The sequence below is a fragment of the Peromyscus eremicus genome, chromosome 3, assembly GCF_949786415.1.
Source record: "Peromyscus eremicus chromosome 3, PerEre_H2_v1, whole genome shotgun sequence".
NCBI classification, from domain to species: Eukaryota; Metazoa; Chordata; class Mammalia; order Rodentia; family Cricetidae; genus Peromyscus; species Peromyscus eremicus.
This window is the reverse complement of record NC_081418.1, coordinates 24,932,724-24,945,049: the sequence shown is the minus strand read 5'-3', so window position 1 is coordinate 24,945,049 and position 12,326 is coordinate 24,932,724. Positions and strand designations below refer to the sequence as shown.

The 12,326-nt window shown below is 41.4% G+C and overlaps 1 protein-coding gene across 3 annotated transcripts in view; it reads right to left on the bottom strand.

The window, feature by feature from the left end:
• The window catches only part of Phf14 (PHD finger protein 14), a 139,347-nt gene extending 136,776 nt beyond the window's left edge, over positions 1–2,571 (bottom strand). The window contains exons 1-2 of one of the 3 annotated variants that reach the window (XM_059257383.1): positions 2,168–2,571; positions 1,599–1,709 (exon numbers count right to left, since the gene is read on the bottom strand). In XM_059257383.1, the coding sequence (XP_059113366.1) occupies positions 1,599–1,709; position 2,168 (112 nt within the window). In that variant the 5' untranslated portion in view covers positions 2,169–2,571. Of the gene's footprint in view, positions 1–1,598; positions 1,710–2,167 lie in introns of those variants that run through there. The other 2 variants (XM_059257382.1, XM_059257384.1) reach the window with 2 other exon arrangements.
• Positions 2,572–12,326: the final 9,755 nt, after the last annotated feature.

Genomic DNA, 12,326 nt, shown 5'->3' with positions numbered 1-12,326 from the left:
ACAAAAACAAGGGAAATGTGCTGGTATAGTGTTCCCCAAAATATTGTGCATGCTAATAAACTTATCTGGGGTCAGAGACAGAACAGCCACAATATTAAACACAGAAGATAGGCAATGGTAATACATGCCTTTAATCCTAGCATTCCAGAGGCAGAAATCCCTCTGGATCTCTGTGTGTTCAAGGAACCAGCCAACATGGTGATTCACGCCTTTAATCCCAGGGAGTGATGGCAGAAAGCAAAAAGATATATAAGGCGTGAGGACCAGAAACTAAAAGCATTTGGCTGGGTAAGCTTCAGGCTTTCGAGCAACAGTTCAGCTGAGACCCATTCTGGATGAAGACTCAGAGGTTTCCAGTCTGAGGAAACAGGATCAGCTGAGGAACTGGCAAGGTGAGGTGGCTGTGGCTTGTTCTGCTTCTCTGATCTTCCAGCATTCACCCCCAATAACTGGTTTCAGGTTTGATTTTATTAATAAGACCATTTAAGATTCCTGCTACAACTATTATAAAAGTTAAATGAGATTCTGTATTATATCATAATGCAAATTGTTTGTTGATGCCATTAAGAGTAACACAACACAAACTAATTTTATCCCTTCTCACTACCTTTAGAAGCAAAGGAGAGTCAGAGGAAGAGTCAGAGGAAGAGAGTGAGATGCTTCAAAATCCCCAAGTGCACGATGGGATACTGAAAACATATTAGAAAGGATGGAACTATGGTCCAGCAGAAGAGCATATGCGAGGCCCTGAGTGTGATCCCAAGATCGCAAAGAGAAAGAACTTCAAGAGAAAGAACCCATGGAAGGAATGCAATTAGAAAGGCTTTTAGTTCTCATTTTATCTAAATGTTTATCAAAGGAGTAGAGATAACAAAAACTTTTTAATGCTCATGTGTTTACTGGTGTTTTTCAGATATAATTTTGTTTCTCAGATTCCTTTAAAACTCAATATATTAAGTACACATTAAATACACAAAAGAAAATGCATAAAGGAAAACCATAACGTTCTGGTTTTGCTTTTACACTACGTGAACATACCACTTCCATCACCTTTTTAAATCACTAACTAGAATAAGCAAGCTCATGTGCTTTTCGCAAGGTATTGCACCTGCTGTTTTAAAGCATAAAATTTGCTTGGACTAACTTCATTCTGTAAGAGCTAATGCACAAAAAAGTATAACTCCTCTAAGAGTGCCATGTGAGCTGAAAAGGGAATAACCCTGTTCAAGGCTAATTATGGTCCATATTCTTCTTAATATACTCTTCTATATCTGGGGTACCTCAATTCTTCACTAAAATATATAAGCATAAACGTATGTTAGGGTTTAAAATGGGAAAAATGTTTTTGCATCTTGGAAAAAGGTTCTTCCATACCAGTTAATAATCATTTGAGTAAATATGGACGGCAGCAGAAGCCATAATAGGATCCAGTGAACAGATCTTAGGGAAAGGTGGGAAACCAAATGAACAAAATAAATGATATGTGTGCTTTTACTGTAAATGAACATTTTAATCAAAACTGATTCAAAAAATAAAGACGTTAAAAATACACGGAAGCGCAGAAAGCTGGGAAGGGGAAAGAGAAAGGAAACGTTTACCTGAAGCATCTCCAACTTTAAAATCACTGTCATCTGAACTATCATAATCAAGAGCTTCCAGGAGAGAAGCTGCCAAAGGCTTCACCTGCCTCCTCTTGGAGCTGCGATCCACTGTTGAGAGAAAATATTACAGTCATTTTACAATCTCACCAAAGGCAGAGCTGGGATGCTTAAGACGATATATCGACTTCGTGCAAGGACTCTCTGATTGAGTTCTCAACACAGCGCTTGGGGAGGAGTTGGGTTTGGGGACGCTGGCTGCAGAAGGCCAGGTTGCCCCTGTGGTGAGGCCAAGACCAAGTCAAATCAGCCAAAACCGTGGCAGACCCCCGCCTACCACATCTTCGAGGAACATGCTTCTACGACTACCTAGTAATCCCTCATTTAGACACCACCACCTACAGACACGTACAGCCCACTGCATCCCAGGAGCCAGGGCTCACTGTCAGGGACCGCTGAGCAGCTTCTCCCAAGGGTCTGTTTGTCAGGCAGGACCCACCCGACCCTCCCTCTCCGCAAGTCCTGACTTCTGGAAGGGTCGAGGGGACTGAGGCCTCGGATACACTTACTAAGGAATCCGTGAGGCGGTCGTTTGGAGGAGACCTAGGGAGAGGCTGCAGGAGGCAAGGCAGCAGGGACGCGCAGAGGGCCACGGAGACAAGGCCGAGCAGCTATTTCAGCCGGGCGGTGCGCCGCCGAGCGCGCAGGGGCGACCCCGGGGGCGGGCCACCGTCCCTCCCCACCCCCAGCCCCGCGCCCCTTCCCCCGCGCTCCCCGGCCAGAGGCGCCAGGCCCGAACCGGCCGCCCTGCGAGGCCAACTGCCCCGGTAAAAACCAGAGATAAAAAGAACAGAAAACTTTATTATCCTGCACCAGAAGCAACAAAAGACCCAGAATTCCCACAGTCGGAGGCCGACTGTCTGAGACAATAGGGAGAGCGACGACCCGGATACAGCTCTGACAAGGAGGAAGTGAAAACCACGAGCTAAGTCCCGTTGCTGGCGGCAGAAGCTGAGAGCGCATGCGCAGACGCGCTCCCTCCCGGGAGAGAGCCGAAAGCAGCCGAGTTAAGCCGACTGGAGCCGAGTAACTTCAAGAAAGATCATGGAGTTCACGCAGAACCCCCAAGCTCCGCCCATAGCCTGCAGAAGACTAGGCCTCTCTGAAACCGTCCCCCATCTCCTGCCAATCATGTAAGACCAATTACTGATTCTGGTTTATGTTTTTTAAGATTTTAAGTTTTTCATAAAAGGGCGTTTGCTATCTTAAAGGACTACTAAAAACCATAACCGATATCTACACCCCACACACACACCACCTTTTCCTTAAATAGGAATGCACAAAAGTGTTCTCTGTCAAAGGTTTGTGAGTGAGAATGTTAGGTCAGATACAACGGAGTTTTGTTTTTGCTTGTTTGCCATTGTTTTATAAGTAAGTTTTATAAGCTCCTAATCATAACTAATTCTTTTGATATTGCCTGAGAGTTTGTTTCTTAATGTGGTTACCAGCTATTCCTCTCTCCTGAAGACAAACTGCCGTGCCTAGTACCCAGCCTCATCTACATCAGATTCTATGCATAAGCTTTTCAATCTACAAGGGACATTATAATATTTAATAAAAGAGATGTGCCCACACACACATATGTTCAAAATGTAATGCCTAGCCAATAGGGTAAACTCTAAACAAAAATTCCTAGAAAGAAGCTGTGACTGCTTCAGATAACTGATTAAAACTGCAGTGATGTGGAGAGATTGGGAAGTTATAATTCCAGAGCTTAATTATAAACTACTCCTGCTCTATGTTTGGCCTACTGTTATGCCCAGATTGCTGGGACCCCCAAAAGACCACCACAGAGCCCAAATCCTGTATGTAAAAGCAATGAACCTTTATTTCAAGCTCTGAACTTGGTCACTCTGTCTGTCTGATGCAGTAGTGAGAGCAGAGAGCCCTGAGCCCAGGCTGGGTAGGGTTTTTATCATAGCAGTGGTTGGGGTGAGGGGATTTCCAGGGTTCAGGGCCCTGATTGGCTGACAATTGTCTAGGGGTATCTGTAAAACAAAAACAGATGTGTGCTAGGCTCAGGGACATCTGGCCACCTTATCTAATGGTTGGAATATTTGGAAGGTGCTTCCCCATCCCTGGGTGTTGCGTGCCAGTAAGCCTGTCACAGAAGCTGTGTCTAGGCCCCTAAGCTTGTCATGGCAGCTGTGTGGTCAAGCTGTTTGGGGCCCCTCTACCCCTATTAAATAGCCATCCCTTGCCTAACTCCATGTCAGATCTAACAATGTGTGTCTAACACATAAAGTTCATTTTGGAATGGGCTAACTAAATGCAGTTTTCCACCAATCAAGGGGCTAAGAATGATGTTAGACAGCATCCAAGGCATACAGCCGAGTTCTCTCCATCTTGCCATGCCTGATACACCCACCAAAGTATTGGAAAACTGTCTTGGTTTATGGCTTTCTTCTGTTAGTAAAAAAAAGTTCATGAAGTCACCACCTCATTGGAACATGATCTTTGGAGAGACCTAAATCTATGTTTGTTAGGATTCTGCCACTCCACATCAGCAGTTCAATAAGCAAGGGGTCTTACATCTTATATCATCAGTGCGCTGCATGATTGTACAAATGCACACAGCAGCACAGTCATGCAATCATCGCATGTGTGGCGCAGCTCCATAAGCCCACCTGCGCATGTGTAGGGGAATCCTTAAAAAGCCCCACACAGACTCCTCCCCTCTTTTTCTGCTCTCCCCCACCCCCAGCACGTGCCTCTTTCCAGGCCTGGTTACTCTGTTCTGTCCTCTCCTTCCTCCGAATAAAGCTCTGTTGTGCCCAGATCGTGACCCCCAGAGAGACTACCAAAGACGAGCATGCCGGAATGCAAAAGCAAGGTTTAATTATGGATATCCAAAAGCAATACAAGCCTAGGCAGGGACTTCGTCCAATACATCCAACGCAGTGGAGGCTGGAGGAAGTGCCCACCTATCTGCAAGCTCAGCTTTTAAAGGGAAAAGTCACAAGGTTACATCATTTAGGGGTGCTAGTACGGGTACAATTCTGATTGGCTCGCTTCTAGGGGCTTCTAGAAATTACTTCTAAGGGAGTGGCTGCCCGCCACCATTTCTCATTGGCTGCCCTCAGGTGGGGGCATTTTTATGGTCAGTTACCCTGGAAACCAGGGAGAGGACATTCCATAGTCTGGCAGGCATTACCTTGTGACTACCTTGTGACTCTGTACTTTTATACTTCCTGGTTTCTGGAGTCTGGATTGACTTGTTTCAGTAACTATTGGCCTATTCCTAGAAGGAGAAATCTTAGGCCTTAGTTTTTGGGTGAAGGCATTTTGGTCTTATTTCTAAGATGGCTCATTTTGGTCTCACAGCTCTGATACTGGGTTTAGTTGTGCCTCATGCCTCTGACCTTTCTTGCATGGTAAAAGCTCAGCATTTAGAACCAACAATGTACCCAGCCATAGTTACTCATATTTAAGTCCCAGAATAAACTGTCTCTTGTCCTCTCTGAGGTGAGAGCTATGTTTTTGTATTACCATTAAATGTAAAAGTTACGTTAGACTTGAATGAATTGCTGTTTTGAAAAGTATTAATCTCACAGAGAAAATGTATCCTTTTAACTGTATTAACTATTGTGTAAATTAAAACTACTTGGAGATTTCATCTTACCCCTCAGAATGGCCAAGATGAATAAAACAAATGACAGCATATGCTGTTGAGGATGTGGGGAAAAGGAAACACTTAGTCATTACTGGTGGGAATAAAAACTGGTGCAGCTATTATGAAAATCAGGGTGGAGGTTCCTCAAGAAGCCAAAAAATCCATCTACATCAAGATGCAGCTCTACCACTCTTGGGCATATACCCAAATGACTCTACATCCTACTGAAGAGATATTTGCTCATCCACGTTCACTGCTGCTCTATTAATTATAGGCAGAAATTAAAAACATTATAGATGTCCATAAGCTGATGGATAATAAAAATGTGGTACATTTATACAATGGAATATTATTTAGCTGTTATGAAAAATGAAATTGGGGGTTAGAGAGATGGCTCTGCGGTTAAGAGCACTGGCTGCTCTTCCAAAGGACCCAGGTTCAATTCCCAGCACCCACATGGCAGCTCACAAACTGTCTGTAACTCCAGTTCCAAGGGATCTGACACCCTCACACAGACATACATGCAGTCAAAACACCAACTCATATAAAAAATAAAATGAAAATATTTTTTAAAAATGAAATTTGCAGGTAAATGATGGAGCTAGAAAAAAAAATAATCTTGAGTGAGGTAACCTAGACCCCAAAAGACAAATATTGTAATTTTCAATTTTAGGAATGTAAGTAAAAAACTATTTTGTGTAACTCAGACACCATTTTGTGTAAGTTCAAAAGCCATTTTATATGACTTGAAATAGTATGATACCTGAGCTTGCCACTAGGCTTCAGAAGCAAGCCCCTGGCTCAAATAGGAGCCAGGCCCAGGACAGGCTTTGATATGCTAATGAACTAATCCTATGGTGGTGTTGAAGTGCTAGTGAAACAGCCCCAAGCTATGAGCTTGTATAGTGCAAAACTACTGCCCAATGAAATGTTACAAAAATTTGACCTTTGGACACTGTGTGGCCCTGGCTTTGGTCATAGCTGAAGTCCCTGAGACCATTGCTGGGCCCAGAGGCCCTCTTGTCAGTACTGGTTGCTGGCCACCACTCTTAGGACTTCCCAGACCTTCATCAGTGCAGTCTTTCCAGCCTGCCAAGGTTGAAGTACTTCAAAGAGGACATGGATCAATTATTCGAGTTTCCAAAGCTTTCTCACCTAAGAGGATTCCCCAGAGGAACCCTGCAGAAGCATTTCTGCCCAAACAACTGTTCCCACTTGGTGAAATGTCTGTTTAACTTTTATATTAACATATTACATGGAATGTTTGTACTAATAAACCACATATATTTGAAAGACAAATCTTGTGTGGACATCCTAATTGCTGAGTGCCTTACAGTCAATAGGCCATGCTTTTTGCAATGTGAATGGATGTCTGCTTTTAAGCTTCTGAAATGTGTGCTACAATCCAAATAACCACAAAGGTTCCATACCTAGTAAGGGATTGGGGTGTGTGTGGGTCTCCCAAGGCAGGGCAAATAGAGTATGGTGTTATGGAGAGATAGAGGGGAAAGTGGAATGGGAAGAGTAAATGAGGAGGGGTGGGAGAGATGGATAAAGGGGGGATATGGAGAGGGCAACTAACACTAAAGGCCTTTTGAAAAAAGCATATGGAAACCTGTTTACTGCTCTGGAGGCAGTAGGACCTAAAAATGAGGCAGACTAAAGTCTCATGCAATAGAATAGCCAACCTTTTTCAGAGCATCAGACAATTTATATACTGAGGTTTAAGAAGTAATCACATGAGTAAAGTGTACAATCACAAGGACCATTCACACATGGCAAAAACATGTTTTTCCATAGAGGCATAAAAAACAATAGCTAGTTGTACTGAACAATCTGAAGTAAACCACTCCTCTCCACTATACCTGGGAGGAGCAGAAAACAAATTCCAACAACAATTCCACGTTATTGAAGAAACTGAGGTGACAAGACTCTTGTCTTTTTTTTTTAGAGTATTTTCACAGGTACTCAGAATTCTCCTCATACAACTCCATTCTTGAACTGTGTTATGACAGAAACCTACTACTGTAGAACCTCCCTAAAGTATATACAATATGAAAAGAGTTTAAATAGAGACATCATATACTGGGGGAGACAGTGCCCCAACTAGATATCTTATCCCACCAAGTAAAACTTTAGTTCTGGGAATGAGTTACATCTTGTTGAGTCATGGCCAAAGGGGTCCCATAAAACCCTTAAAATATCACAGACTATTACTTACCCTCTACAACCTGGTGCTAAGTCCCTATTGCTGAAGACACTATTAACTAATATCATTGAACACATAGACATAAAGCTGGTGCTCAAGTAGAAGCTTCATCCCTAGTGCTAGTGTTCACGGTACTAGAAGGTGCTCTGTATATTACCAGAGGAGAAAGGTAATCATCAATATTACCCAGCCACAAACACTGATCTACAAAAGCAACCTGCCTGCAAGATATACTGGTACAAAATTGTCATGAAGGTTATAGGAGTAACCAACCACTTTTTGATTGGAAGACATTTCATAAAAATAAACCACAGCACTTATTATTATTAAGAGAAAAACAAAAACAAACAAAAAACCATAAAGAATACAACCAAAGCAAAATCCCTATTACAAGTACACTGTAAATTTGTTTGTCTTTGTTTTTTTTTGAGGGCCAGTTTTGTTCATAAGTAGTCCAGCCTGATCTTGAAGTCACAGTAATTATCCTGCCACAACCTCTCAAGTACTGGGATTACAAGAGTGTGCCACCATGTCAGTTTGGTAAGTTTCTCAGGCTGTGTGTCTACACCAATAGAAAATAGAATCTGGTGCCTTATTATGGAAATTGTTTAAGATTATTTTTAAGTCCATTAAAATATTAAAGAAATATGTACTAGATGCAGCAGTTATTCAACAATTTTAGAAGCCACATTCTATACCAACGAAGCTACTAAAATATTAGGATCTGAAACAATCTTATCAGTTTTTAACTTGCTCTTATATTGAGATTATATAACGGTTTGAATGAAACCTATTAGATCCATTCATTTATTTGACAAATACATGTTGAATGGTGGTATGTGTAACATGGGAAATAAGTTTTGAAAAACAGCAAATGAAATCACAGAATGAAATAGGCTAACTCTTTAAAGAAACGTTTATTGAAACATATTTAGTAAATACCATGAGTAGCAATTTAGGGGATGTACCTTATGAAAAATAATTGTTGTCTTTTCCCTGCCAGAGCTTAATATACAGTTGAAGATACAATCAGGTAAATTCCTGTTTGTTACTCTGGTCAACCAGAGAAAGAATACATATGCTAGAAGAGGAAACACACAAGCACAGCATTCTAGCAGAATTTCTATTTCTATTCAGACACAGCAATATAAGTATGCATCTAAACTGGGTGGGGTTAGGAGTAAAGGGAGACAAAGACGTTTGAAAACAGAAATGTCCAGGGCTAAGAGCATGTTGAGACTAAAAACCTCATCAGCACACTAAGATATTTAAGAAATAAAAGTTCTATTCATTTCCTTTACCTGTTTGCTTGTTTGTTTGGCTTTCTTGAAGGGATTTATTCATTAACTCCCATTGTTTGTGTTTTCATGGATTTCTTTAAGAGATTTATTTATTTCCTCTTTAAGGAACTCTATCATCTTCATAAAGTTAGTTTTAAGGTCAATTTTTTTTTGTGTGTGTGTGCTTTGGCCATCTTGAAATATTCAGGGATTGCTGTAGTAGGATAGCTGGGCTCTGGTAGTGCCATATTGTCCTGGCTGTTCTTGGTTGTGTTCCTACACTGGCATCTAGGTACCTAGGTTTAGGGTAATTATAGTTTTAGGTACCAATTTCTGACAGGTTGATCACTAGAATCAAATAGAAGACCCAGACATAGATCCACACACCTATGGACAGTCGATTTTTGATTAGAAGCCAAAACTATACAATGGAAAAAAAAAGTATCTTCAACAAATGGTGCTGGTCTAACCAGATAATGGCATGTAGAAGAATGCAAACTGATCTATATCTATCATCCTGCACAAAGCTCAAGTCCAAGTGCTTCAAAGAACTCAATATAAAACCAGACACATTGAAGCTGACAGAAGAGAAAGCAGGGAATAGCCGGGCGATGGTGGCGCACGACTTTAATCCCAGCACTCAGGAGGCAGAGCCAGGCGGATCTCTGTGAGTTCGAGGCCAGCCTGGGCTACCAAGTGAGTTCCAGGAGAGGCGCAAAGCTACACAGAGAAACCATATCTCGAAAAACCAAAAAAAAAAAAAAAAAAAATGGGGAATAGTCTTGAACTCATTGGCATAAGAAACAACTTCTTGAACAGAACACCAATTGTGCAGGCACGAAGATCAATGATTAATAAATGGGACCTCATGAAACTGAAAAGCTTCTGTAAGGCAAAGGACATTTTCTATAGGACAAAACGGCAGCCTACAGAATGGAAAAAGATTTTCACCAACCCAGTGTCTGATAGAGGGCTGATTTCCAAAATATATAAAGAATTCAAGAAATTAGACATCAACAAACTAAATAATCCAATTAAAAAATGGGGTACAGCTCTAAACACAGGTCTCAACAGAGGAATCAAAGTTAAAGAAATGTTCAACATCCTTAGCCATCAGGGAAATGCAAATCAAAATGACCCTGAGATTCAATCTTACATCTGTCAGAATGACTAAGATCAAAAATACAAATGACAACTCCTGCTGGCAAGGATGTGGAGGAAGGTGAACACTCTTCCATTGCTGGTGGGAGTGCAAACTTGTACAGACACTTTGGAAATCAATATGACGGTTTCTCAGAAAACCATCTACCTCAAGACCCAGCTATACCATTCCTGGGCATATACCTAAAGGATAATCCATTCTACCACAAGGACACTTGCTCAACTATGTTTAACAGCAGTTTTATTTGTAATAGCCAGAAACTGGAAACAACCTAGATGTCCCTCAACCAAATAATGGATTAAAGAAAATGTGGTACAGCTACACAATGGAGTATTACTCAGATGTAAAATAATAATAATAATAATAACATCATGAAATTTTCAGGCAAATGGATAGAACTATGAAAAAATTCATCCTGAGTGAGGCAACCCAGACCTAGAAAGACAAACATGGTATGTACTCACTCATAAGTGGATATTAGCCGTAAAGTAAAGGATAATCATGTTATAATCCACAGACCCAGAGAAGCTAAGTAACAAGGAGGGCTCAAGGTGGGGGACACATGAATCTCCCTTGGGGGGGGGAAATAAAATAGATATCTGAGGATGGGTGGAGGCAGGAACAGGAGGGATCAGATGAGGAGAAGATGGAGGAAGAGAATACAGGGAGAGACAACTGGAATTTGGGGGCATCTTGGGGACAAGCTAGAAATCTCATGTAAAGGAAACCCCTAGGAATCTATGAGGGTGACCCTATCAAAGGCTCTTAGCAATGGGAGATACGGAGCCTGAACCAGCCATCTCCTGAAACCAGGCAAGACGTCCAGTGGAGGGACTGGGACACCAACTCAGCAACAAAACCTTCAACCTACAATTTTTCCTATCGACAAGATGTGCTGCAGTAAAGGTGGTACAGAAATTAGAGTAGCCAACCAATGACTAGTCCAGCTTGAGAGCCATGCCATGAGAGGGAGTCCACCCTGACACTACCTGGAGGGTCAGGACCCTGAGACAGTATAGCCCAGAAACCCAGGATAGAACCAAACTCCATGGGGGCCTGGGAGAGTCAATGAAATGATTCCTAATGATATTCTGCTATACTTGTAGACAGTAGCCTAGCATAATCATCATAATCATCATCAGAGGCTTCATCCAGCAACTGATGAAAATAGATGAGAGACCCACAGTCAAACACTAGGCAGAGCTTGGGAAATCTTGTAGAAGTAGGGGGAGCAAGGATTTTAGGAACTAGAGGGGTCAAGGACACCATAAGAAAACCCACAGAATCAACTATCCTGTGATCATAGGGGCTCACAGACACTGAACTGAAAATCACGGAACCTGCATGGGACTGACCTAGGCCCTCCACATGTATGTTATGATTGTGTGCCTTGGTCTTCTTGTGGAATTCCTCACAATGAGAGCAGGGGCTGTTTCTGACTCTTTGGACTCTTTTGGGGACTCTATTCTTCATACTGGGTTGCCTTGTCCAGCCTTAATAGGAGGGGTGGTGCCTACCTAATCTTACTGTAACTTGATATGCCATGTCTGGTTGATATCCATGGGAGGCTTGCCCTTTTCTGAAGAGAAGCTGAAGAGGAGTCAATGGGGAAGGGGTTGGGAAGGAAGGAGGGTGGGGAAACTGAGGTTGGGATGTAATATATGAGAGAAAAATAAATAAATAATTAATTAATTAAAAAAAGAAATAAAAGAAAAATAAAATTTCACCACTTTGAATTAAGATTCATTTGATACGGTGTGGCTCAAAACAAAGCAAGACTCTTATTACCAATGGAAAGAAGATATTGTAGTGAGAAATAATTCCTTAAATTATCACATGTGATCCTCCGGAATAAAATGCCTGTTGATCACAGTCAATGGAGCAACAAGTACTTCTTATAATAGAACATTAAGACGGTAAAAAAATAAATGTTCTGAGCTGGACTGAAAAGTAACTCTAAGAACTGCTTATATATATTTGAACATTTAAATATATATTTATTTGAATGAATGTATATTCAAATATAATATGTTCATCTAAATGAATATATAGTCAAATATAATATTAGATATATAGTTAAATAATAAATATTAAATATACATATATTTAAATGATGAGCAAAGCCCAGAGTTTTAAATTCTTGTTTCAAGAAATACAGCTTCTCTGTTACTCAAAACTAGGATTTCTCAGTTTGGGCACAATGGATACTTTGGGCTAGATAGTGTTCTGTAGAAGGTGACCCTGTTTGTAAGATGTTCCAACTCTTTCCCTCTACACACTAAATGCCAATAACAGCTCTCCTTCACTCAGGCTGTGACAACTAAAAATGTATCCACACTTTGCCAAATGTCCCTTGGAAAGAAAAGCCAACAGCAGTAACCCCACTCCTGCCTCTGAGAATCAT